General features: G+C 41.8%; 1 protein-coding gene across 3 annotated transcripts in view; it reads right to left on the bottom strand.

Annotated features, from left to right (window-relative positions):
* The window catches only part of KCNH1 (potassium voltage-gated channel subfamily H member 1), a 348,411-nt gene that overhangs the window by 300,748 nt on the left and 21,442 nt on the right, over nt 1–26,221 (bottom strand). For 2 of the 3 annotated variants that reach the window (XM_066255144.1, XM_066255141.1), the window contains exons 2-3: nt 14,953–15,076; nt 11,111–11,217 (exon numbers count right to left, since the gene is read on the bottom strand). In XM_066255144.1, the coding sequence (XP_066111241.1) occupies nt 11,111–11,217; nt 14,953–15,076 (231 nt within the window). Of the gene's footprint in view, nt 1–11,110; nt 11,218–14,952; nt 15,077–24,326; nt 24,399–26,221 lie in introns of those variants that run through there. The other variant, XM_066255143.1, reaches the window with a different exon arrangement.

The raw sequence follows: 26,221 nt of genomic DNA, 5'->3' as shown, positions 1-26,221 counted from the left end.
CCCTTCCTGTCTGGGGTAATTGATGATGAAGTGATAGGCCATGAGAGCTTGCCTACAGGCCCTCCCGACTCCATTTTTGCTGAGGTTTTCTTTATTTTCACAAAACTCACTCGCCCATAGATATGAACTACATTTCCCAGGATCAGCTTTACTGGTCATAAGGGTGATTGTTTAACCTCCATTTGCCGGATGCCTGCATCTCTCTCAGTTCTGCTCACAAACAGGGAAAGAGGATACTATTGCATGTAATGGCCTCCTTCAAACCTTAACAACTGAGGACTACTTTTTTAAATAGATCATAATCCACTCCAAGGAAATCTGATCTAGTTTCTGACTCATCATCCTGCACCCCACATTACAATGGCACTTAGTGCATAGGGTCAATTTGGTCCTTATATTGCTCAACTCCAAGAGCTGCCACCCTGGAGTGGTGGAACTCAACAACCTCGGCAGGGTAGGGAGGTGTTCCAGAAAGGCTTGCTGAGTTTCCAAGTAATAAATCCTGCTTCCGGTGTCTTCACAGTCACTCAGACCAGCCTCTCTCCCAAATTATCACTACCCGAACAATCTAGAAAAGCAAGTAGAATGGGCTGCAATCGTTACTTCTGAAGTTCTTCAGAAAGAAAACATAGCCCCTCCTAGCTGTCGAAAACCAGCTTTTCCTCTTAAGAGCAAAGCATTTTTAACTAACGAAATACTGCTCAAAGTTTCAATATATTAAACAGTTGCTCCAAGCTTGACCAGGTGGCGGTACAGTGGATAGCACATTGACCTGGGATGCTGAGGACTCAGGTTTGAAACCCCAGGGTCTCCAGCTTGAGTGTGAGATCATGGTCACTGGCTTGAGCCCAAGGTCACTGACTTGATTGAGCAAGGGGTGACTGGCTTGGCTTGAGCCCCCCCCCCCCCCCGTCCCATCAAGGCATGTATGATAATCAATCAATGAATTAAAGTGCCACAACTATGAATTGATGTTTCTCATCTCTCTCCCTTTCTGTCTGTCTGTCTGTCCCTGTCTGTCCTCGCCCCCCTTAAAAAGAAAAAAGAAAGACAGAAACAATTTTTTCTCCTTCAGGTGAATATGAACCATCCCAGTTTCCTTGCCACCCCTCCAGATGCCCTCAGAGATAAGCCCAAGCCCTTCAGCTCCAGCCAGATATAGATCTTCCCAGAGGGAGAGGCTAGGGCAGTTGGCCTCCAGGGATCTCTCCTGGAGCCCAGATTCTGCAGCAGAATCCATTTCATCAAAATACAAGAAAGAAAATAAATATTTACATACACGCACAGGATTGGGAAGAGGAGTTTAAATTTTCACCCCCTCATCCAAGTAACTCTAGTGGGAAAAACAAGAAAAGCAAGTATTTGATGTCCAGTTTCTGCGAAAAAGACAAAGGGCCAATGACAAATGTTGTACCAAAGGAAGATCAATACACAAATCCAGGAGAAACACCGTATCTGACGATCCTACTGAGAGCAAAGGCTGCTGTTACCGGGAGAGCAGCCCTTTTCTGGCGGAGGACGCCCAGTGGAGGGGCAGTTCTGGTCTGGCTCCTCCTTCTGGTCACTCTGTGATTCTCATGCCTGTGCAGCTTCCTGGGGTAATGTAGTAATGCCTCTGACAATGTAGCCTTGCTATGGGGTTTCTCAACCCCAGCAGTCAGACAACAAAACAAGGCTCAGATATATGAGAACATTTTGGGCCTCCATCAGTCTTCTCCCTACCCTGGGCCTCCTCTCAGGCACTCTCTGTAACCAGGAGGCCAGGCCACATTGAACAGAGGCAACAGAATTGACCAAGCCACTGTGATTGGCCCTTAGGAAGGGTTGCATGTGCTGGGCCATTCGGATAGGTCCAGAGATTGGACTAGGGAATGGCAATCTGCCGCAGGAAACAGACTGGTTGGTCAGCAATCAACCTCATTAAGACAAATGACTAGGACAGAAAGGATAAGACAGCACCAGGGGGACACAGTGGCCACTGGCCAGTAGAACTGATTTGGAATCCCGAGCCCTGGGTTTGAGACCTATGTTTACTGTGTGGTTTGGCCATGTCACTTGAACGTCCCTAAGAATCAGTTTTCTCATTTGTAAAATGAGAATAATAGACCTACTTAAGATTAAGTAAAAATATAAATTCATCTGAGGCCTGGGTATTTAAAACTATTACTTTCCTTCTTCCTTCCTTTTAACTTCTTCACCTATAAGACTGAAATGCTCATTCTCACCTCATAGGGTTGTCTGAATAACTTCAAAAGAGAATGTAACTCAAGGTGTTTAATGAACCTCCGAAGCTGCCTCCACTTGTTCTGAAGGAAGAGGGACAGTCTCAACTGTAACAAAGGGGAAAGCTAAAAAAATCAATGCTTAAAGCTCGGCATAATGAAAGTTTGATTAAAGAGAAAAAAAGCAAATCCAAAATAAACAGTTACACTGTTCATAGATAGGAAGATTCCATTTTGTAAGATGTTAGACCTCCCCATTTAACATATACATTCAATGAAATTTCAGTCAGAATTTCAATTGTTCTTTTTTCCTTTGTTTTTCTTGGAGCTTGATAGAACCAAAATTCAATACAAATTGAAAAATAAAGGTAGAAGCATGGCCAAAATTTTTTTGAAATTTTTCAAAAAGAATATGACAGGAGCTACCTAGTATAGTGATTAAGAGCCATTGGCACTGGCCCTAAAACAAGCAACAGTAGAAATAATTATATCAATGATTGAGTGCTTACAGGGAGGCCAAGCCTGGACACATTACAGTGTACTTCCTACAAGTCAATGAGCCGAAACTGCTACTAAGACATCATTCCCATTTTAAATATGGGGAAGACCAGTGAAAAAGCACTTTTAACCAAAATTACCATATTTCCCCATGTATAAGACGCTCCCATGTATAAAATGCACCTTAATTTTGGGGCCCGAAATTTGAAAAATATATATATTACATAAAGTTATTGAACTCAGGTTTTATTCATCATAAAATTCATACAACTCCTCATCTGTGTGAAAAAGAAGGGAATGCAAGTAAAAAAATCTACAACCACTGTATAAGACACACTCAGTGTTTAGACCCCAAATTTTTCAGTAAAGGGTGCATCTTATGCATGGGGAAATATGGTACATAGCCATTAAGTTACAAAAGGGTTCCTGGAAAAGGACAGGAGAGAAACAAACCCATGAATGTGTGAAAATTTAGCATATAAAGAGATAAGGGCATTTCAAATTGGAAGGAAAGAGCTGGATTCTTTAAAGAAATGGTACATAAATCCCTCCTTATTTGTGGTTTCACTTTCTACAGTTTCAGTTACCTGTGGTCGATCATAGTACAAAAATATTTAATGGCAAAGTCTAGAAATAAACAATTCATAAGTTTAAAATTTCACACCGTTCTGAATAGCACTATGAATTCGTGCACTATACCCAGCAGGATGGTGAGATCTTGCGAGGTCCTATTCTGTTGCTGGGGAAATGAACCCTCAGCATCTCCACTTTGCATATGCTCTTCATCGCTAGTCACTTGGTAGCTGCCTCCGTAATCAAATCGATTGTTGTGATAACGCAGTGCTTGTGCACACCGAACCCTTATTTTACTTAATAATGGCTCGGATGTGCAAAACTGCTGATGCTGGCAATTCAGACGTGCCAATGAGAAGCTGTCAAGCACTTCCTTTAAACAAAAAGGTGTGTATGCAGGGGTGGAATTCAGCCGGTTCACACCGGTTCGGCAGAACTGATACCTAATTTTTTGTTGAGTTCAGCGAACCGGTTGTTAAAATGGAACTTGTAATCAGGGCTCTCTCTAAGGTGAGTGCCTGGGCAGCAGTCCAATGTGAAAATCACAAATTGACATTCCTTACTCTTTTTTAATGTTTGTCTGCACAACAGCGTATTCTAAGTGCCCGAAGTAACGTTCATTCTGTCCAAAGGTGAAAAAAAAATTGCTAGTGAGGATACCAATCAAGAAAAAATATGGAAATATCTTAAATAACAGTTTTATTGTTTTTTGTCAGGTATTATTTAATATTTTTTCATTAATATTTTAAAACTCTTTCTTATAACAATCTAGTTTTGTGTGCCTCTTTTATTGTTATTTAAGTATTAAGTGCATGAAATAATAAACTACCTTTCAGTATCTTTTGTTATACTTAAAATGGTCATTAGGGCAGAGAGCTGTTTGTTAAATTATTTGAATCCCACCACAGTACGTATATATACAGAAAAAACAGTATATCTAGGGTTTGGTACCATCCAGGGTTTCATACATCCACAGAGGGTCTTGGAATGTATCTCCGTGGATAAGGGGGTACAACTGTACTGAGACCACTGAATGAACAATGTGGAAAGTAAATTTAGTTAGATTGCTATGTTGCACACATATAAAAATAAATTCCAAATGGTTAATGTTCTAAATACTCTAACATAGCTATAAAAGTACCAGAGGAAAAATGGAAGAATATTTTTATTATATAGGTAAGGAGAAGAGCTTCCTAAGCATTATGCAAAGCCCAGAAACACAAAGAAAAACACTGACATAAAAACATTGTATTTCTATATATATGTTTAAAAGTCTCTAATTTAAAAAAAAAAAAAGCTTAAAAGAAAAAATAATTTTCATTATGTGTGTGATTTAGGATCAATCCCTCTTGATATAAGCAGCTCCTCGCACTGAATAAGTAAAAGACAATCCATTAGGAAAACAGGCAAAATATGATTGTTTTCCCATTAGATTTGTCTCCACAACTAGATCGTAACCTTCTCAAAGGCAGAGTCAGTTTCCTGTATCTCTTTGGCTCCAACACAGGCCTACAGTAGGTGATTAGTAAGCTCTTGGCCAACAGCTTCTTCTTGCTGGCTTGGCAGAACGCTATGAGATATGTCTTTCCCGGCTCCTCTGATGAAGAAGCTGACCCAGAGTTCCCAAACACGGGCCACCACCCTCACTACAAGTTCAGAGATGGGCACGTGCTGGTCACATGCTCAGAGGGTACTGCCTTCACTCAGGGCTGATACTCCTTGATTTTCTTGTTTGAAAAATGGAAAAAGTAACTAACACAAGAGTGACTGCCTAAATATTGACTGAATGAGTTTATTAATGACAACTATCATGTAAGAAAATTTTGGCCTGGCTGGTTGGCTCAGTGGTAGAGCATCAGCCCGGCATGTGAATGTCCCAGGTTCAATTCCTATTCAGGGCACAGAGGAGAAGCACCCATCTGCTTCTCCAACTCTCTACTTCTCACTTCTCTCTCTCTCTCTCTCTCTCTCTCTCTCTTCCCCTCCTGTAGCCATGGCTCAATTGGAGCAAGTTGGCCCCGGGAGCTCAGGATGGCTCCATGGCCTCTGCCTCAGGCACTAAGAAGACCTTGGTTGCTAAACAATACAGCAACATCCCAGATAAGCAGAGCATCACCCCCTAGTGGGTTTGTTGGGTAGATCTCAGTCAAGGTGCATGAGGGAGTCTGTCTCTGACTCCCTTCCTCTCACTGAATAAAAAAAAAAAAAAAAAGGAGAAAAAATTTTCTAGCATACTGAGAATGAGTTAAGTAACAACACAAAATATATAGCACTACCAAAATGCCCAGGTTTATTGGTCAGACTAACCAATTGAAATAAGCCTGTCAAATAATCCATCCTTCATGAGAAGTGTTCTATATACTCATTCCAAAGCACACATGAAGCCTCCTACTACCAACTCCCCCAAAGATTAGATAAACATTAATGCTTATCAATAGAAGGTCCTTTCCACAAAGTCATCCTTTAAATACTAAAGAATGGGGGGAAGGAAAGAATCAAAACAATTCATTAAAAGCTTATTAAAAAATCAATAAGAAAACCACTAGAATTAAATAGACTATATGGGCAAAGAATCAGAACAATTAACATCAAAGGATAATTTTAAATAGACAGTAAATAAAAAAATATTCAGTCTCACTAGCATTAAAAATACTTATTAAACAAAAAAAATTGTAAGCAATTCAATAATTTAAGTTATACTATTCAATGCTGGTGCGGTGCAAGGAGTCAGATGTTTGCAATCTTCAAGTGAACTTAGAAATGGTTTTAATTCCCTGGAATGCTACTCGGCAAAATGTCTCAGAAACCTTAGTTCACAGTCTTTGACACAGTAACACTGTACTCAATTACTAGGAAATATTTCCTAATGTTCACAAAATACCTTTGCACAATTCACATTCTATTTAATACAGAAAAATTAGAGGCTTATAAATATTCAACAATAGAGGAAGTATTAATAAAATTCTTTCTAAATGATGTTTATGGGGAATTTTAATGATAGGAAAATTTTTGTGATAAAGATTAGATAATTGTATGATTCCAAACTGCATATACATCAAAATATCAATTATGTAACATGTACAGGCAAACACTGGAAGGAAACACACCAAAAAGTTGTTATAGTACTACTATTCCTGAGTCTTTGTCTCCTTTGGGTAATTGCTTTTCTTTTTTATACCTAAATGTATTTTCTATAGTAAAAATGCATTAATTTAAAAATGAGAGAGAAAAATAAACACTTTTAAACGATGACATTTCACATTTTTAAAATCTCAAAGAAGGTGACTTTCCCCCACAGGACTCTATACCGCTTTAACAAGCTGCAAGTTTCCACCTAACGAACCTCAAAGTTTGACAGTAGAAGCACCATCTGCCTCCTCCTTCCACTCTTCCTATCCATGTCCGTTCAGTCTGCTCTTCCAGGCACCATCCATTGGTCCAGCCCCACACTGCTCACGCCCAGGCTCCGTGCCCTCACTCTGAATTCCACATTTTGCTTTCACTCATCTGTTCCTCGGTGACCATCAAATTCCTCTCAAAGTCACTAAAACAAACCTTTGCTGAGCACCTCCTCCAGGCTGGGTTCTGCCAGATGGGGAGTTCTTAACAGTAAAATGGTGCTACCCACTTCCGGGGCACAGCCTGGAGCTCAGTAAGTTGAGGGAAGGGCCTGTCAGTGGGCAGCACTGACAAAGTCCTACACTCAGCCTCCTCCCTCTGCCCCTCCACCCTGACATCTCACCATCACAACTGCCTCTTCCCCTGAGCAGACCACGCTCATCCTGTCACCGGGGTGATTCCCAACGGGCTCCAACCCCCAGTCTCCAGCGCCCCACTCCATCTCCACACTCGACTGAAATCATCTTTCTAAAACGGAAATCGGACTATCTCCTTAACCCTGCTTAAAGCCTCTCAATGCCCCTCACCGCCCCCCCCCCCTTCTCCCACCACTGCTACCCTTAAGACAAATTCAAAACTCGATCGTGGCTGTGTTATGGGCCCTTACTAACCTTGCAGCCTCCTTGGTCACCCTCGTTGACACATATTTCTATGGAATTACTCCATGAGTTTTGGTGGAGCACTTTCTATGTGTCGGGCGCTATGCTGGGTGCGGGGGATTGGCCATGAAGAAAGACAAACCTTAGGCCTGGAAGCCAGTCTGCACTTGAGCTGCCTTCTGTCCTGTTACTCAGAGTGTGACACGTGGGCCAGCAGCATCGCCACGGTCTGGGAGCAGACTCTCTGCCCTTCCCCCCGGACCTACAGAATGGATTCCAGCGTGTCCAGGTCTGAGAAGTCCTGCTTTGTGTCTCTTGAAGCCTCAGTGCTCACTCTCACTGGCTGCCTCCCCACAGGCATTCCAACAAACTGGGGTACTTACTCCTTGCCCTTCTCTCTGCCTGACTCCCACATAGCCTTCAGTTTCTGCATGAACTTCCTATCTGCCAGGAAGACTTCCTTCCCTGACCTCCTAAGTTAAGTGACTCCCCTATGTGGTGTCACCATCAAAACACTATGGCTTTGTCCCGTTGATGGTGCCCCGACTCTTGCACACGCTATATGCGTAGAAGCTACATGTATCTTTGTGAAACCACATCCCCAGGAGCAAGCCTGGTGTCTGACATGGTGGCTCAATTAAAAGCTGTTGAGAGGGCCCTGGCCAGTTGGCTCAGCGGTAGAGTGTCGGCCTGGCGTGTAGGAGTCCCGGGTTCGATTCCCGGCCAGGGCACACAGGAGAAGCACCCATCTGCTTCTCCACCCCTCCCCCTCTCCTTCCTCTCTGTCTCTCTCTTCCCCTCCCGCAGCCAAGGCTTCATTGAAGCAAAGATGGCCTGGGCGCTGATGATGGCTTTGTGGCCTCTGCCTCAGGCACTAGAATGGCTCTGGATGCAACAGAGCGACGCCCCAGATGGGCAGAGCATCGCCCCCTGGTGGGCATGCCGGGTGGATCCCGGTCAGACACATGTGGGAGTCTGTCTGACTGCCTCCGTTTCCAGCTTCGGAAAAATGGAAAAAAAAAAAAAAAAAGCTGTTGAGAGAAGCATAGCATCTAGTGCAACTGGTATAAAATTACAGGCTTAACGAATAATTTCGTGTTTCTAAATTCCTCAGAAGAAGGTAGGATTTGGAGGAGTCGGGGGGGAGGGGGAGGGGGGAGCAGTTTCCTAGGAAGAAATCAACACGATCTGCATTAAGTTTGTGCTCTGTGTTGTGTTGAGGCTTAGGCTGTATGGAGCCCATGCTAGCCCAGTAGACATTTGTGTGCACATTAGAAAGAGAAACTCCTCCCTCAGCACAGAGGCCAGGGGGGCACAGAGGACTTAACAAGCAAACCACAAGCTGGTTTCCAGTTGCCCCCTCTGTAGGGTATTACCTGCACCACCATATGTGTTGGCCCTGCCTTGCACCCACAGTGACACCGTCCCAGTCTAGGAAGAGGGGCCATGAGCAAGCACTGGAAACCATGCCCTGCTCTGCATGACCTCAGGTGAGGAATTAAACTATTTAACTTCTTATACAATGGAGCTAAATAACGCCAGCCACGCCTACTTCACAGGGCTTCAAGAATCAATATTTTAAAACAGAGAGGAGTCATGCCTCCCACAGTTTATTCCCTAAAGTCAAAGGGTATGGTAAAAACTGCATATGACCACAATCACCCTTGAAAATGCCTTACTTAACCCATAAGGTCTAGAGCCCTGTGCCCAAGCTGACCTGCATCTCAGTAAGCTCACCTCGGTCAGTCTCCAGGGAGGAGGAGATGCTGGTTCTCAGTAGAACTCAGGCGAAGTACCTGGCATACATGCAGAGGCGATGTCTACCTGAAGGACAGAACTTCATACACCAGATCACCTTCAGTGCGGTGCGCTACAGTATGAGAACTTCAGCCCTGGAGCAGCGGAGGGAAGGGCCAGTTCCCTTTTCCTGTCTGCCGCTCACTCAGGGGCACCTGCTCGCCCCAGGCAATGGCAAGTGAAATCACTAACTCAATTTAATTTATATTTCCTTCTCTCTCCCTTGTGTGTCAAACTCACACAATTTAATCTGAGCAAGATAAATGAAGCTCGGAAACAAAATATAAATGCAAAAACTCTTTTGGCGATACACCTACCTGATCAGTATTCTGTGTCATGGGAAAATCCACACTGTTCAGTACACAAAACTGCCAGTGTGGAAAGCCTTTAACTTGCTCCATCAACTGGGCACAGGTGTGGAGACGGTCACTACCAGTGAGCTCCTGGTCAGAGCTGTCGCTTTGAGTTGCGTCCCCACAGTGGAAGCACTGGCCTTCCCTTGTGCCTTTCTCTGTATTCCCTGTATGCTGACTAGCGGGCTAGGTAGCTAGACCTTCCGGCTGAGGGAGCGAGATGGAGCAACACCTCTAACATGAAAGCGGCAGGCCCACCCCTCTTGGGTTTGTGGGTGCCCAGAGCTGATCTCCCAGACCAGCACCTGCACAGGCCCCCAAGCAAACAGCCCTCTCAGTTGCCTGCTCCAACATGCCACACTGAAAGAAGTCCCAGCTCCTTCCAGGTAGAAGCAGCCTGCTTTCCAAAGCAGAACGTATCATGTGAACACCACCAAAATAAACACTTGTCCTCATGCACCATTGGGGCCACTCTGGATATGTTCTATTGAACCTATGACTTACCATTCAGTTCCACATGTAAAGAACAGGATTCTTTTTTTTTTTTAAATAATTTTAGAGAAAGAAGGGAGGGGAGAGAAAGAGAAACATCAACTTGTTCCACTTATTTATGCATTCACTGGTTGATTCCTGTATGTGCCCTGACTCAGGATGGAACCCACAATGTTGGTATATCGGGACGACACTCAAACCAAATGAGTTACCCAGCCAGGGCTTAAAGAACAGGACCCTTTACAAACAAAACAGCGTTTTTATTTCATTTTTTTTAATTTTTATTTATTCATTTTAGAGAGGAGAGAGAGAGAGACAGAGAGAGAGGAGAGAGAGACAGGGGGGAGGAGCTGGAAGCATCAACTCCCATATGTGCCTTGACCAGGCAAGCCCAGGGTTTCAAACCGGCGACCTCAGCATTTCCAGGTCGGCGCTTTATCCACTGCGCCACCACAGGTCAGGCAAAACAGCGTTTTTAAAAACAAAGCACTATGCGACACCTCCGCCGCCCTCCTACGGCCGTAGGCCCCCCTTCCTTACTTCTAATACAGCAAATCTCCGTTCTCTTGAGAGGAAAGCCGGCTTTATCCTTGTGCATGGTGACTGACCCAAAACTTCTTTAGCATCCTTTGTGGAAGTAATTGTAGCCAAAACAAATACAAATTAACAATGCATGATGACTATTAATACTGTCTATAATGGAAAGCTGAGGTCACCAGGAAAGCAGAATTTTATTCAGAAACGCTTAGTTGGGCACCTGCTGGTATTACCCGCTGTGCTAAGTGCTGTGGAAGACAGATACAAAGATGAACTGCACAGTTTCTGTTCCTTCACTTCCCTTCCCCCCCAAAGTATAAAGTCTGCTAGGGCCTTAACCTGGCAATTCACCATAAGTAAGCCAAGAGAAAAAAAAAGAAACGAAGAAAGAAAAGAAAAACCTAACTCTTGGCAGAAAAGAAATCAAGAATTCTTGACTGGTTAGTGACAAGTTCAAATGTGCCTGTAAGAAACACTGACTCATCAATCCATACCATTTTCCCCAACACACACAATGGCTCCAAGTAACAACATTTAGCTGATGGGACAGAAGAAAACCCAGGACAGCAACAGAGGAAGAGAAACTATTTCACTACACCGAGCACATGAAGACAGGGTTCAGAATGGTCTGAATACTCACTGTTCTTCTTGTACATCAAAATTTCAAAGGAATTCATCTCATAGTTCTCAAATGTTTGCCGCACCTTTTCAACTGTATCTTTATCAGTCAGCTCCCCATACATAAAACTGCAAATCAACCAAAGATCTCAAGTTAGATTAGCAAATGTTTATTATTCTACCAGCATATGTTACATATGTGTTCTATACCTAGTGCTGTGCTAGGTACAATGAACATCCCCCACCCCACCCCACCCCACACACAATGGAATCATTTGATCAAAAATGATTTACTAATGCAACTGTGATCAAGACTCCATCACTGTCCCCCAAAATAAAGTCTGATAAGAGAGACACATTGGAAAATAAAAGAGCAAGAATCAGTATGGCCAGCACATAAGGAATTACAGAACACTGTCTGAGTGCTCAGAGAAGGCTTCCCATGAGTAAGGACAAGTGAAGTCTAAAGAGCAGGTGGAAATTAGCAAGAAAAAACACTCCAGGCAAATGCTAAGCACGTGCAAAGGCACCGAGGTGAGCGTGAGGTTAATTCTGAAACTGAATACAGTTCTGTTCAATATGACTGGAATATAGACAATGGGAGAAAGTTTGAAACAGGTGACAGACAGAGGTAAGCACAGGCCAGGTCATGGAGGAGAGCATGTGAATAACTTAAACTTTATTCTGAAAGGACTCCTCAGAAAAGTGCAGAGGAAATCCAGAGCACAGACTTTTCTTCTTCTAATTCCCAATAAAATAAGCAAACGTTTAGAAAAAAGAAATCACAAAACATTCACTCACTGAACAAGGAAAGGGGTACAATTTGATGCTCTAAACATCAAGACAGAGCTAAAGAGCCAGAAGATTCAGCCACTAGTCTGTGTAGCTTTTTTTCCTACCCTCTGCTCTCCCTAAAAGGGGAGAGGGTTCTTTGGGTTAAAAAAAATGAGATGATAAAATCCTACAAATTCTTACTCCCTACTAACTACAGGGATAAAGCAGCAGCATGGGAAATATCGGAGACAACCTCTGGAGGGTAGGAGCTCCTGCCTTCTAGTAATGGTTCTTGGCACAGAGAGAAAATCTGCCAGAACTGTTCATTTTCCTGGGCCACCTGAGAATGGTCTAAAGAACAGGGTTGTCCCTCTAGAACAGGATACACCCCAGCTAGGCAGGATGAGCCACCGCACAGGACATTAAAATGAAAGGAGAAAAGCTATCTCTCAATGGAGCTGGAAAAGCTGGTCCTCTGGCAAAGGTTCCCCAAGGGTCCAGCCAGCACCTGCCCTGCCCACCCCAGGCCTTCAGGCAACAATAACAAAGACAGTAACACTTAGCCCTCAAGTCTCAGGTACCGTAGAAGCAGTGGCAGGGATTCCTAAACAACACACTCCTCATCTTCTAAAATTGTACATGCCAAAGGCAATCTAACTCATTCCTGATGACTTGAATCTCAGAGCCATAGAATTTCAGAGCTATAAAGAACCTCTCTGGAGTGCAATTCCTGCACCATCAAGTCAAGCGTCATGCTTAGCTTGGTACAGGAACAGTCTTGGGCGTACTGCAGGCTTCTAACTTCCAGCTGCCTGTAAGAAAAGTGTCCCAGCTGTGCACTTTCTGAATTCTGTGTCACTTTTATTATTACGTTCCTTCCCAGCCCACTGAGAGCTGTTATTACTGGTGCCTACGCTATTCCTAGCTCTTGTCGTAGTCTGCCTTCAGGCTGTGCTCTTTCTTCGTCTATAAACCAGGAAAAGAGAAAACTGAGCTTGTTGACTTATCTTTAAAAAGAAGAACAGATCAAGACTAAATTAGCTCTGCCAAGAACAGGAGATATTCTCCCAGGAGGTAAAAACTTCAGCTTTTTATTTAGCCGTTGTTTGGAGGCCTTTTTGCTTCCTCCCATGTTCTTGGAGTTAATTTGCCAAATAGGTGATCCCCATCAAAGTAATGTGGTGCCATAAATGCCGACAATTTCCTTTACTGGTGAGACAAATGTCTGTAAAATGGAATCCTCAAATAAAAGCCTTGGTAATGACACCCAGTTTTCGTTCTCTTATGTACTATTAAAGCTGTGCTGTAAGATTCCTTTTCTTGGACATTTAGATGTCAGATGCCTGCAATGCAAGAACTAAGCAAAAGAGGCCCCTGAGGGATGAGGAACGTGGCTAGCACAAGGTAGCTTTACTTTATTTCTAGAGTACAGACAGCTTTGGGAATTAAATGAGCTTCTTAGAACTGTATGTAAGGGAAGAGTCAGCTAAGTAAGGGAATTTATCTAAATTTCTGATTATAGCCGATAAGAAGCAACAAAGGTGGCCCTGGCCAGTTGGCTCAGTGGTAGAATGTTGACCTGGCGTGTGGAAGTCCTGGGTTCAATCCCCAGTCAGAGCACACAGGAGAAGTGACCATCTGCTTCTCCTCCCATCTCCCTATTTCTTCTTTCTCTCCCTGTCTCCCCCCCCCCCTCCCACCTCCATCATCCTGCAGCTCTGGCTCAATTGATTCTAGTGTGTTGGCCCCAGGCCCTGAGGATGGCTCTGTAGAGCCTCCACCTCAAGCACTAAAAATAGCTCAGTTGTGAGCATGGCCCCAGACAGGCGAGCATCAGCCCCAGATGGGGGTGTGGGAGGTGGATCTCCGTCAGGGTGCATGCAGGAGTCTATCTCCTCTCCTCTCACTTAAATAAAATAATAATAATAAAAAGAAGCAGGAAAGATAAGGAAAAGCTGCTCAAGTCCCACTAAAAACGAAGCAAACTGCTTCACTTTGTCCTGATTGTAAGTGTGCATATGTAGATGCAGATCTAGACACAGACGTCTAAGGATAAAAGCATACCAAGGATGTAAGAATTCTGCTTTATTGCTTAAGAATCATCATTTTTAAACCTTTGAGCACTAGGCGGGGGGAATCTTAAAGTTTCTATTTCCCAGTCCCCAAAACCGAAAATTTAAGAAAATAATAACACTTTGCAAACATTTCATACTCTCCACCAAACTAGTTAATTGGCAGACTTAATACCATGAAAATGCACCTCTTGAAAACTGAAGATGATGTATGGGTCACACAGGTTTTTCCACCACTCATAGGTGAGTTTCATTCTGGATTTGGAAAGATTAGGGAAATCGTTCCACTTCATGGAAACTCGCTGAAGACAGAAGACTCAGAAGAAGGAGGGGAGTGAGAAGAGCCAAAGGTTGTGCGGAGACCAAGACCTTGCCAGGGCACTGCAGGAAACGGCCAGCAGGGGGCAGGCTCCGTGTTCCACTAAACACCTTGAAGATGCTTTAAAAGAGCTGTTCTAACACCACTGCCCCAGGCGGCTGCTTGGTTAGTAACCCTGCCAAATATACAAGCTACATTTGCCTCTGACTTTGAGTTAGGGATCAGAGAGAGATGTAACATGATTAAGAAGGCAACAAAATATCAGTTCTCTTTTTCTAATGAAATGCTTTATGAACAAGGTCCTCCTCTCCAATACTGTAGTTATTCTCTAAAATAGTCATGAATCCTAAAAACTAATCATCCAAAATTTTATTTCATTTTATTTAACCTTCTAACTTTCACATTCAATTTTACATAAAACCTCATAAACTTCTGAGTTCACGTTTTATAGATAAAATGATCTTCGTGAGTTTTTCTAGGTTTTTCCATCTCACTGACTGGGAGTTCATCAGTTGTGGGAATCATATTTTAAGTCTTTGATTTTCCCAGTCCAGAGCATGAACTGGATATCATATTGCCATAAATACTCCTGAATAAACACTGAATGAGAGAAAGGCAATTCCCACACCGAGTAAGCCATTTTCTTTTTCTGAAAGACACCGTGATCAATGCTCACAGAATAGCCCCGATCATAAATACCTGCAGGTACTGCTTTTTTGCATCACTTCTGCCCTGTGATAGCCAGATAGCTTGCAGAATCCATCATTGCTGTACACGATAGGCCAGTCCACTATCTGGGCATTCCCCAACACAAAATTAGTATCTGTAAAAAAAGAAGAAGAAACAGCCACATAAAATAAGAGGTTGTTAGCTGAGATCCAATGAAAACATAATGTCAACCAAACCAGGTAATTCTGCTTCTCTCCATCACAGTACCCTGAGCATAATGGCCTTTCAAGAAAAAAAAAATGGTGCTCTAGCTTGAATAATTTGACTGCAAATGCTAAGGTGACTATATGCCAAGAAGAAGTTAGCAAAGGAAATATGCTTAACCAACCAATAAACAAATCCTGCAGAAATCCAGTGATTCCCATGAGACACTTTCTAGTCTGAATTTTTCATCTTAATGAAAGTATTCTGGTAATATGAAACAGGAAAGAACCCAAGGTCTTCTGGGCTCTGTCCAGCACCTTAGGCTTGTCAATCTTCTGGCCAGAAACTACAAATCGGCCTTGGTGGCCCTGATTAACATTTGCCCATCCTGGGAGGGGAAGGCCTTCTTAGAGAGACATTGTTTTTTGGAATGTACACACCATAGTGGGCCTCCCTCTTGGTGAGGAAGAGACTAGTCCCTCCTAATACTAGAGTGTTGATGGAGATGCTCACAATGACAAAATCTGTCTGCTGAGTTTGAGATTTTGTAGCCACAGAAGCCGCATTTCAGAGTTCTATCAGAGAACACCAGCCCATCATTCACTTCTGTTGCAGGATTAAGTACGCCAGATATGTTTGACTGCATGGTGCATTTTTCCCAATTCCCACATTTTTGAAGATCAAGTCTTCCATATTTTTTGTGCTCAGGAAATAAACTGTTCCTCTTTCCTTTTCAAGACTTTAAGCAAGTAACATCCAAAATTTAAATACAACCATTATTTTAACTTGGCTCTCTCTTCTGCTCAAAATAGTGAACCATTCCAAAAGAGGAAGGATGGATGGATGGAAAGAAGGAAGGAAGGAAGGAAGGAAGGAAGGAAGGAAGGAAGGAAGGAAGGAAGGAAGGAAGGAAGGGGAAGGGAAGGAGGGAGGGAGAGAGGGAGGGAGGGAGGGAGGGAGGGAGGGAGGGAGGGAGGGAGGGAGGGAGGGAAGGAGGGAGAGAGGGAGGGAGGGAGGATGGAAATAAAGAAAAAAGGAAGGAAGGAGGGAAAGAAGACACGACATACCTTTTTTTCCTGTAAACTGTGCAGGATTTTATTTATTTATTTATGTATATTACTACAGTGAAATAATTATGACATATAATGAACTCATTTAATTGGGTGGTTAATTTTGTTCTGGTATAGCATTTACAATTTTTTCACAATAGGTAACCACCGCTTCCTATCTAGTGAGGTGGAGTGGAGGAGGGAAAGGAAGGAAGAATACAGTAATCTATTCTTGATAATGCCTTGATCTACTAAAAAGGAACATAAAACACAAATTTCATGAAGTTAATCCGTAAACACAATTTTTTAAACATTTTTAGTAAAAATCTATAACCAGTCCTTCCTTTCATCTCTTCCACATAGTCATAAACACAAGCATACCTTGGAGATATTACCAGTTCCAGACCACTACAATAAATGACTGTTGCAATAAGCAAGTCACAAATTATTTTGCTTCCCACTGTATATAAAAATTATGTTTACACTATAATCTATTATGTATAGAATAGCATTATGTCTAAAAATAACAATGCACATACCTTAATTAAAAGGGATTTTATTTCTAAAATTGGCTACCATCATCTGAGCCTTCAGGAAGTCATGATCTTTTTGCTGGTGGAGGTTCTTGGCTCAATGTTGATGGCTGCTGACTTATTCAGGTGGGTGGCTCTGGCAATTTTTTAAAATACAGCAACAGTGAAGTAGTTTACTGCATTGACTGACTCTTCATAAATAATTTCTGCGTAGTATAGAATGCTGTTTGATAACATTTTACTCACAGTTAAACTTTCAAACTTGGAGTCAATCCTCTCAAACACTACCACTACTTTATCAACTACATTTATGAACTACTCTAAACCCTTTGTTGTCGTTTCAACAATCCTCACAGCATCTTCATCAGGAATAGATTCTATCTCAAGGAACCACTTTCCTTGCTCCTCCATAAGAAACAACTCCTCATCTGTTCAAATTTCATCATAAAATTTCAGTAATTCAGTCACATCTTCAGGCTCCACTTCTAAGTCTAGTTCTCTTGCTCTTTCCACCACATCTGTAGTTACTTCCTCCACTGATGTCTTGAACCCTTCAAAGTCATCCATGAGGCTGGAATCAACTTCTTTCAAAATCCTGTTAATATTGATATTTTGATCTCTTCCCATGAATCATGAATGTTTCAATGGCATCTAGGATGATGAGTCCTTTCCAGAAAGTTTTCAATTTATTTTGTCTATAGAAATTACTATCCATGACAGGTAGAGCCTTACAAATGTATTTTTTAAACATTTAGTAAATTTCAACAGTGGGCTTAAAATATTCTGTAAACCATGTTATGAACAGATGTCTTGTCATCTAGGCTCTGTTGTATAGAGCACAGGAAGAAAAATTTCAAAATAGTAAAGAACATTAGTTTCAACTTAAGTCACCAGTTGCATTAGCCCCTGACAAGAGAGTCAACCTGTCCTTTGAAACTTTGAAACCAGCCACTGACTTCTCCTCTCTAGCTATGAAATTCTTGATGGCGTCTTCTTCCAATAGACAGCTGTTTTGTCTACATGGGAGATCTGTTGTTTTCTATAATCATCTTCATTAATTACCTTAGTAGGATCTTCTGGATAACTTGCTGTGGTTTTGACATCAGCACCTGCTGCTTCACCTTGCACTTTTACATAATGAAAATGGGTTCTTTCTTAAACCTCATGTTCCAACTTCTGGTGGCTTCAAACTTTTCTCTTGCAACTCCCTCAACTCTCAGTCTTCATAGAATTGAAGAGAATTAAGGTCTCGATCTGGATTAGCATTTCGCTAGAGGGAATGTTATGGCTAGTTCAATCTTCTACCCAGACCACTAAAACTTCCTCCATATCAGCAATGAGGCTGTTTCACTTTCTTATCATTCATGTGTTCACTGGAGTAGCACTTTTAATTTCCTTCAAGAACTCTTCCTTTGCATTCATAACTTGGCCTCTTTGATGCAAGAGGCCTTGCTCTCTGCCTGTCTTGGCTTTCAAAATGCCTTCCTCACTGAGTATAATCATTTCTAACTTTTGATTTAAAGTAAGGGACATGTAACTCTTCCTTTTACTTAAAAATTAAAGGACATTGTAATGCTATACATTGAGCTAATTTCAGTATTAAATCTCAGGGAACGAGGAGGTCTGAGGAGAGGGAGAGAGACAGGGGATGGCTGGTCACAGAGCAGTCAGGGCACACACAATACTCTTTTGCCGTACTATATGTGTACCTTTCATGGCATGCCAAAACAATTACCATAGCAACATCAAAGATCCAAATATAACAGTAATAAAAATATCTTAAATATTGTGAGAATTGCCAAAATGTGACAGAGACACAAAGTGAGCAATGTTGCTGAAAAGAATGGCATCACAGAATTGCTTAGTATAGGGTTGCCACAAACTTTCAATTCATAAAAAAAATATGTTTTTAAATGCAATATTTGTGAAGTGCAGTGCAACAAGGTATGCCTGCACATTCTGAGTGCCCACTAGGTACCAAGCACAATGAAAGACCCTGGTAATATCTACCTTGAAAAGACATGGTCCATGTACTCCAAGAACTTATCAGAACAAATAGACATCTGCACAACTAACCAAAGAAACAGGTAAGAAAGCAATTCTGTTTGAGGGAAGTCAAGGACTGTTATTCAGAGGGGCACATTTGAACTTGCTCTAGGCTGGCTAGAAGGCTAAGAGTCATGTAAATATTTTGAATGCCTACTATGTAATTACTACAGGTAATGCAAAAGCAATTTTGTAAAAATGAAAATATGATGCCTGCCTTTGGTGAACGCAAGAGAATGTGGAAGAGAACATTCTGTACAAAAGATCTAGCATAAGCAAAGCTCTGGCAGCAAGACACGCATAACAGACTGGTGTAGACAGGCCAAGGGCAACCAGAGGGGAGATGAGCTTGAAGACCTTACTGGGAAGGGTTTTCAGGCTCAAGATCATTGACCCTGTTGTAAAGATGGAATAATCCTTCATGTGGGTTTTCTCTCTCTGAATAAATTCACATTTTTTCCCTTCTTTTTCCAAGTGAGAGGAGGGGAGATAGACAGACTACCACATGAGCCCCGACTGGGATCTGGCAGGCAACCCCCGTCTGTGCCAATGCTTTGCCCATCTAGGGCCACTGAGCTATTTTTACTGCCTGATGCAGAGGCTCCATTGGAGCCATCCTCAACACCCAAGACCAATGCCTACTATCAAGCGAACCAATCAAGCCATGGCTGAGGGAGGGAAAAAGAGAAAGAGAAAGAGAAAGAGAAAGAGAAAGAGAAAGGGAAAGAGAAAGGGAAAGAAAGAGAGGGAGGTGTGGAAAAGCAGATATTTGCTTCTCCTGTGTGCCCTGACCAGGAATCAAGCCCAGGACATCCATATGCTGGGCCAACACTCTACCACTGAGCCAACTGGCTGAGGAAAATTCACATTTTTTTAACTTAACAACTAAGCCTTAAAGGAGGCACAAAATTTACTAAGTTACCTATGTGTATATAAAGTCTAGTCAATTTAACTATTTCTCTTGACTCTTGAAATTTTTTCATGTCTAATATCTCACTAAGATAATGTGCTAAAAGAGAAGAATAGCCAGTTATATAAACAATGGTTTGACTACATGTGTTTATCTTCTTTCCTATCCTAGGCCTCACCAGAATAAAAGTAAATAAATTAAAAAGAGAAAAATCCACAAAAAAAAAACAAAAACAGAATAAAAAAATCAAAATGATAAAATTACTATAAAAGCAGAAAAATATAAGAAAAAAGAATTTTTTTAAATCTCTAATTTTTAAAAATACTCAGAGAGCAAGAAGACAACATGGGAACTAGGGAAAATGAGTCTAAATGCAGAAAGCAGTAAAAAGCTAATAGAAAGCATTCAATTTATGATGGTTCAGACAACAGAAGTTTCAGAAGAGAGTTATCCAGGGATAAACAACATGAAAATTCAACAAGGTATATAATGGGGGGGGCAGTAAAGGAAATTAGAAGCATATAAAAAAACTGCGCAAGAAAGAAAACCAAAATATACTATGTCACGTCACTGTCATAATAATATGAATATCTTATTAATTTCCAATTTTTAAAACCAACATATATAGTCAAGCATGGAATATTTAATTGTAAGTATCTGAATATAACCTCATCAATTTTGACCCTGTAAAAATACAAATGATAAGCTTAGAGAAATAAAAAAGAACAATCATGAGAGGTTGTCTAGAACTGTTATAACTTAAAAAAAGGCATTAATATTTTACTTAAAATTACAATATTGATCAATAAGGAAGCAATATAATCTTAGGAGGTAAAAAGTAAATAAAGTGAGACAAAAACTCAGCTAAATTAACACAAGCCATGAGATATCTAAAGAGAATAAATCTAGAAATAGTTCTGATGCATGTCATTTAGAGCCATGGAAGAAACTATAATATTTTGATAAAAATAAGTATAGTCTTAATTTTTAATGAACTTAATCAGAAAAGATTAAGTTATTGATTCAATTTTTCATTTTCTAAAAAAAAAAAAATGAGATCAGGACATATCTCAACCTCTGAATATCACTGCAATTTCTCATAAAAGCATTCCGGTCATCCTTCAAAGGCATTCATCATCCTTCAAGCATTCTCACCGTCCCTAGGGGTGCATACTCACCTACAGCCCTATTGGGAAACACCAAGTTAAGTCCACTAGCATCTCCCTTGACTTTAGAAAGGAAACAAAAAGTAGGAAATGCCATAGGAATAGAATCATCAGCTTACTGACTATCCACCCAGAGGATTTTTCATCATAGAATTTAAAATTTTGCCCTAACCAAATAGATCAGTTGGTTAGAGCACTGTCTCTATATGCAAAGGTTGCTGGTTAGATCCTCAGTCAGGGCACATGCAGGAATAGACTGATCTCTCTCTCTCTCTCTCTCTCTCTCTCTCTCTCTCTCCTCTCTAAAATCAATAAACAAATTTAAAAATTAAAAAAAAATAAAGAATTAAAAATTCCTCTGCTACTAACCCAAGAAAGAAATGAGAGCCTGCAGAAAGCAAGAGTCCCACAGTGTGACAGAAGACCTAGGCATTCCCTTGTTATCCAAGGACTTGAGTGAACGAAGGAAGAATTCTAGTCCCATCAGAAAGCCACCTACCTTCAACAGGAAAGAAATTCTTCCTCCCTCCCTCTAGCACACACATGTGAACCCTGCTCTGCTTGGCTGGAAAGGGGGCATGATCTTCATTATCTTCAAATTCTAAAGTACAAATAATTGACCCCAGAGTTACCTTCCAGAACAAAAACACAATCTGTTACGAGATCAGGGCTACCCATACAAATACCATAACATCACATCTACTGTCAGGAGCTAAGTGGTTCCATGTAAGCTGTAGTCCACGTTCTAACGAGAATGGGTAGCATTTACTGATATTTACTCTGTGCTAAGGACTTGATTACATATGAAGACTCTTTTACAAGGTGATATTACTTTATTGAATGAAGTGTCATGGATCTCATTTTACTCATGAAAAAACTGAACTTCCGAGGACACAGTTTTAACAGATTAGAGCTGGGATTGAACCTGGATCGATCTGGCTTCCAGATCCATGCTTTTAATCATTATATTACATGGTCTCCTTCTTATTCCATTTCAAATACTAAAATCAGGCTATTTCTGTGAGAATCATTGCGAGACCTACTATTTATGTGCTTTCTTATAAAAATACTAAGTTGATGAGTCAACATTACCATCATTTGTCATCATATATTATGATTCGACCCTGTGATACATGATGACTCCTCATGAAACAATGATTCCTCCTCTAAATGCTTGGGCTCTCCAGTCAGCCTTTGCAATGCTTTGTCTCTTATTTCTTAAAATTTAGTGTGCTAACATGTTTCCGTACCAGTCCTGCCTCCACACAGTGACAGGAGAGGAGGAGAAGAGGGGAGAATTTGTGCCTGGATCCCATGTGAGACTCAGGGCTGGAAGACATCACCACCCTGGTGACCCACAGGTGCTGCACAGCAAACCAGGCTGTGTTAGCACTCCTGAGCCCCCCGCAGCTTCCCTGGGGCTGCGAAGAATCTAGAAGCTCCCAACTGCCCTGCTGCTGCTCCTGCTGAAGTTGCACGAGCAGGTGGTTATCACAGTGAAGTAAAGTGACCAAACGCCATGGTTGACCAAACTGCCCAAGCCAAAGATCAAGTTAAGGGTTCTGGCAAATATCAGAAATGCTGCAAGGCTGGTGAGAGCCTAGGTTACCAAGTTACAGAGAGAGAAGGAGAGGGAGAAAGAGAGAGAGAAGGATATGGGTTGGGGCAGGGCACCAAGTTCTTTTCAGTGTAGAGAATGAAACACAGGTTCACCAGCTGCACACTTAAGCCCCAAAGATCAGTTGGTCATTCAGTGACCAGCACCCCAGGGCTATTGCTAGAGACTCAAGAAACTAAAGGAGAGAAATAAAGCCTTGTATCTGGGGACCTGAGGACCCAGAGGCTATGCAAGTGCTTGCCTGCACCCCATACACCATCTGAGAGAGAAGCGGTGGGATGGGTTGAACTGGCATCTGAACCCAAGAGAGACCCAAGAAGACTACTTCAATGGGAAGAGCTCAAGACACCACTAACTAGGAGATTCAGTCTCCTGTAACTAGTCTCCCCTTGCTGTTCAGTGAGATGAAAACTGTCAAGGGAGAGAAGATCTGTTAAATAAAATAAAATGGACCTCTTAGGTGGGTCTGAGTCAATTTGCTACCATGCCTCTAGAGGTATGTCAGCCATAACACCAAAAAGGTTCAGAAAGTGGTAATCTTTCTAAAAAGTGCCTAAATTCTGGTACAAGGACACCATGGCAGTACCTGTGCTAGTCAAGGCTCTTGACTAAGTTCTTGCAAGTCCAAGTGGTTGGCTATATTCCCGCTGGTTCAGATGCCAAATAAGAAGGCTTTTGTGAAGTGGAACAGACTTTCTAGCCAAATGGAGCAACGTGCATTCCACATCCCAACATAAAAGATTTGGGATAATTTCCTGTTTCCAAACTCAGTAAATGAAAACTTATTTTGAAGCCAAGCAAAACTTAATTAAGAAAGTAACCCACTGCATGAACAAAACATCAACAACAACAACAAAATAATCTCCCAAGTCTGCATCAATATTGGCCTCATCTAGATACAAGATATCATTAGGGTATCTGCCATTCTTCACTGGTGGAGAGAACATCGTCTTTGTCACCATCATCATCATCATCATCAAGACAACACGTATTCATAGTCACTGGATCATTACTCCATGAGATAGACAGGCACTAGTATTAACCCACTTTTATAGATATTGAAAGAGGGCTTAGCAAAATGAAGGAAATCTTCTTAGACCATGAGACTAATAAAGCTGGGACAGTCTAACACCATATATTCTGTCTCTAGAGAAACATAACTAATAAGAGTTATAGATTAGATATAAAGAGATTTATTGTGAGGAATTGGACCTTGTCATTATGAATGCTGACAAGTTCCCAAACTGCAGTTGGCAGTCTGGAGACCCCTGAGGCCCAATGGTGTAGTTATAGTCTGAGTCTGAAGGGCTGAGAGCCAGGAGAGCTGATGGTTCTAGTTCCAGCCTGAAGACGGGCAAACTCAAGATTAGGAAGAGCCATTGTTTCACTTTAAACACAAAGGCAGGGGGAAAAAAACTAATGTCTCAACTCAAAAGCAGTCAGGCAGGAGAAATTCCCTCTTATTCAGAGAAAACCAGCCCTTTGTTCTATTCAGGCCTTCAACTAACTGATTGAATGAGATGCACCCACATTAAGGAGGGCAACCTGCTTCGCTCATTCTACCAATTTAAATGTCAAACACATCCAAAACATGCTTACAGAAACACACAGAGTGCCATCTGACCAAATATCTGGACATTCCATACCCAGTCAAGTTGATACATAAAATTACCATCACAAACACCAAAGCTGATACTCCCAACCATATAATATTCGGCACCATAATCTTTAATGAAATCAGTACAGCCACCATTCACAAATTTTGCAACTAACTCCCTCCAAGTCCTTAATAGCACTTTAGGACTCTAGGTTTGACAGAATAGAGTACCTCTCTACAGCTCTATTTCAATAAAGAGTTTTTATGAGGCCAACACTCACCTTTCCACACCTGAAGTTTCCACTTAGAGGAAGCAGTGTCTCCCTCTCCCCAGAAAGAAGTGCTCTAATGAATACTTTTAACCCCTTTTGCCATCTGCCTCACTTGTACCTCTCTAAGTAGACTGATCAGCTAGCAGTAGGTATCCCAAGAGCAAGAGAAATGTACTCTGCATGTCTTGGCTTAGCAGATGTGTCTGTGCCCCAGTGTGGTGGGGGAAGAGGGCTGAACTACTTGTCCCCTTGTGACACTCAGAACCCACTGGTGACAGCCCGCCAGTCCTGTGCTCTGTCAGCACCAGCTGCTTGGCCTAGGAGTAGGTCAGGAGTCATGATCCAAAAGCCAAAGTCCAGACTTAAGGAGGGAAGCAGATGGCATTTCCATGCTTTCCAATCCAGTTTAACAGTAACAAGGCTGATTCTGTATTCTGACCCTCACTGGACTCTTTCAGACAGGCTTCAACAGAGTAAAAACCTGGGGAATGAGAGTAAGATAAGCTCTTACACATTAACAAAGATCAAATCTCCAAGGTCCCTAAGAGTATTGAGATGTCATCCACCTTCCTGCCTCCTGGCACTGCTAAAACATAGGTGAGAATCTTCACAAAACACCCACAGAGGAAGAGTCACTACAGTCCCTTTCAGAACACTGCTGGTGCTTTAAGTCCTTTTACCTTCTTTCTCTTTAATTCGTACATATATATAAAATACATATATAATACATATATTATATATGTGTATGTATGTGTTATATATATATGTATTATTTTTTAGCAGAGTTCAGCCCCTTACACCCTTACACATCTCGGCCCTGAACACTACTTACTATAGCTAGTACTGTCAAAGTATCATTATAAACAGTTAAGTGTTTATAAACATGATAAACACTAGTAGCTCCCCTATCCGCCCCCCCAAAAATAACTGTGCCTCTTTATATTCATGACTTTGTTTAGTCCTCCCCCTTGAATCTGGGCGGGCCTGCGATTTGCTTCAACCAATAAATCTCAGTAGAAGGATGCCGTGTCAATCCCAGGCCTAGCCATTAAGGTCTAGCAGCTTCTGCTTCTGCTCCTGAGAGCCCTGAGCTGCCATGTGAGAAGTCCAGCCATACTACTAAGGAGGCCCTATGGACACTCCACAGCAGAGGCCAGCTATTAAGAGAGAGGCCCTGAGATTACATGGAGCAGTTCTGAGGAACCTAGTCAACAGTGAAAACCAGTGGAGGAATGTGGAGTAAGACACCCCATTGATTCACCTTTCCTCTTCCCTTTTCCCAGAAATTCTTACAGCTCCCAGAGCAGCATCTGAGAGAACAATGGGGACAACAAGTTGGGTTCTAGTGGCATGGTGCCCCTAATGAGCTGTGTGGGTAAGTTCCTTCAGCTCTGTGGGTCTCACAAGGGGCCAACGAGGAGATCTCCATGCTTCTGGCTGCAATAAAAGCTGAAAAGCTGACTTTCTAAGTAACTGAATTTTTAACAACAAATCGGACGTGTCTCTGCAGTTGGCAACCTGTCTACCCATGTGGAGTAATCAACCAGTCATTCTTTGAAATATCATTCCTTTAATTGCTGGATCCTTTAGAGCCTGGGTCACTTTGAAAATAACAAAACTAAGAAGCACAAATTGGTAGTTACAAAACAGTCATGGGGAAGAAAGTACAGCATAGGAAATATAGTCAGTAACACTGCAATAACTATGTATGGTGCGAGTTGGCGTACTGGAAATACCAAGGGGGATGCTACGTAAGGCATATGATTGTCTAACCACTAAACTGTACACTCAAAACCAATACTAAATAAAATTAGAACAAATAAATAAAACAGCAGGAACACCTTCTAAATTTAACTAAGTGGGAAGTGACACTCACATTTCAGGTGAACCATGTCGCATTGGGC

The sequence above is a fragment of the Saccopteryx bilineata genome, chromosome 2 (assembly GCF_036850765.1).
Source record: "Saccopteryx bilineata isolate mSacBil1 chromosome 2, mSacBil1_pri_phased_curated, whole genome shotgun sequence".
Taxonomy (NCBI): domain Eukaryota; kingdom Metazoa; phylum Chordata; class Mammalia; order Chiroptera; family Emballonuridae; genus Saccopteryx; species Saccopteryx bilineata.
The sequence above is the reverse complement of the archived record's forward strand: the minus strand, read 5'-3'. Positions and strand labels throughout refer to the sequence as shown.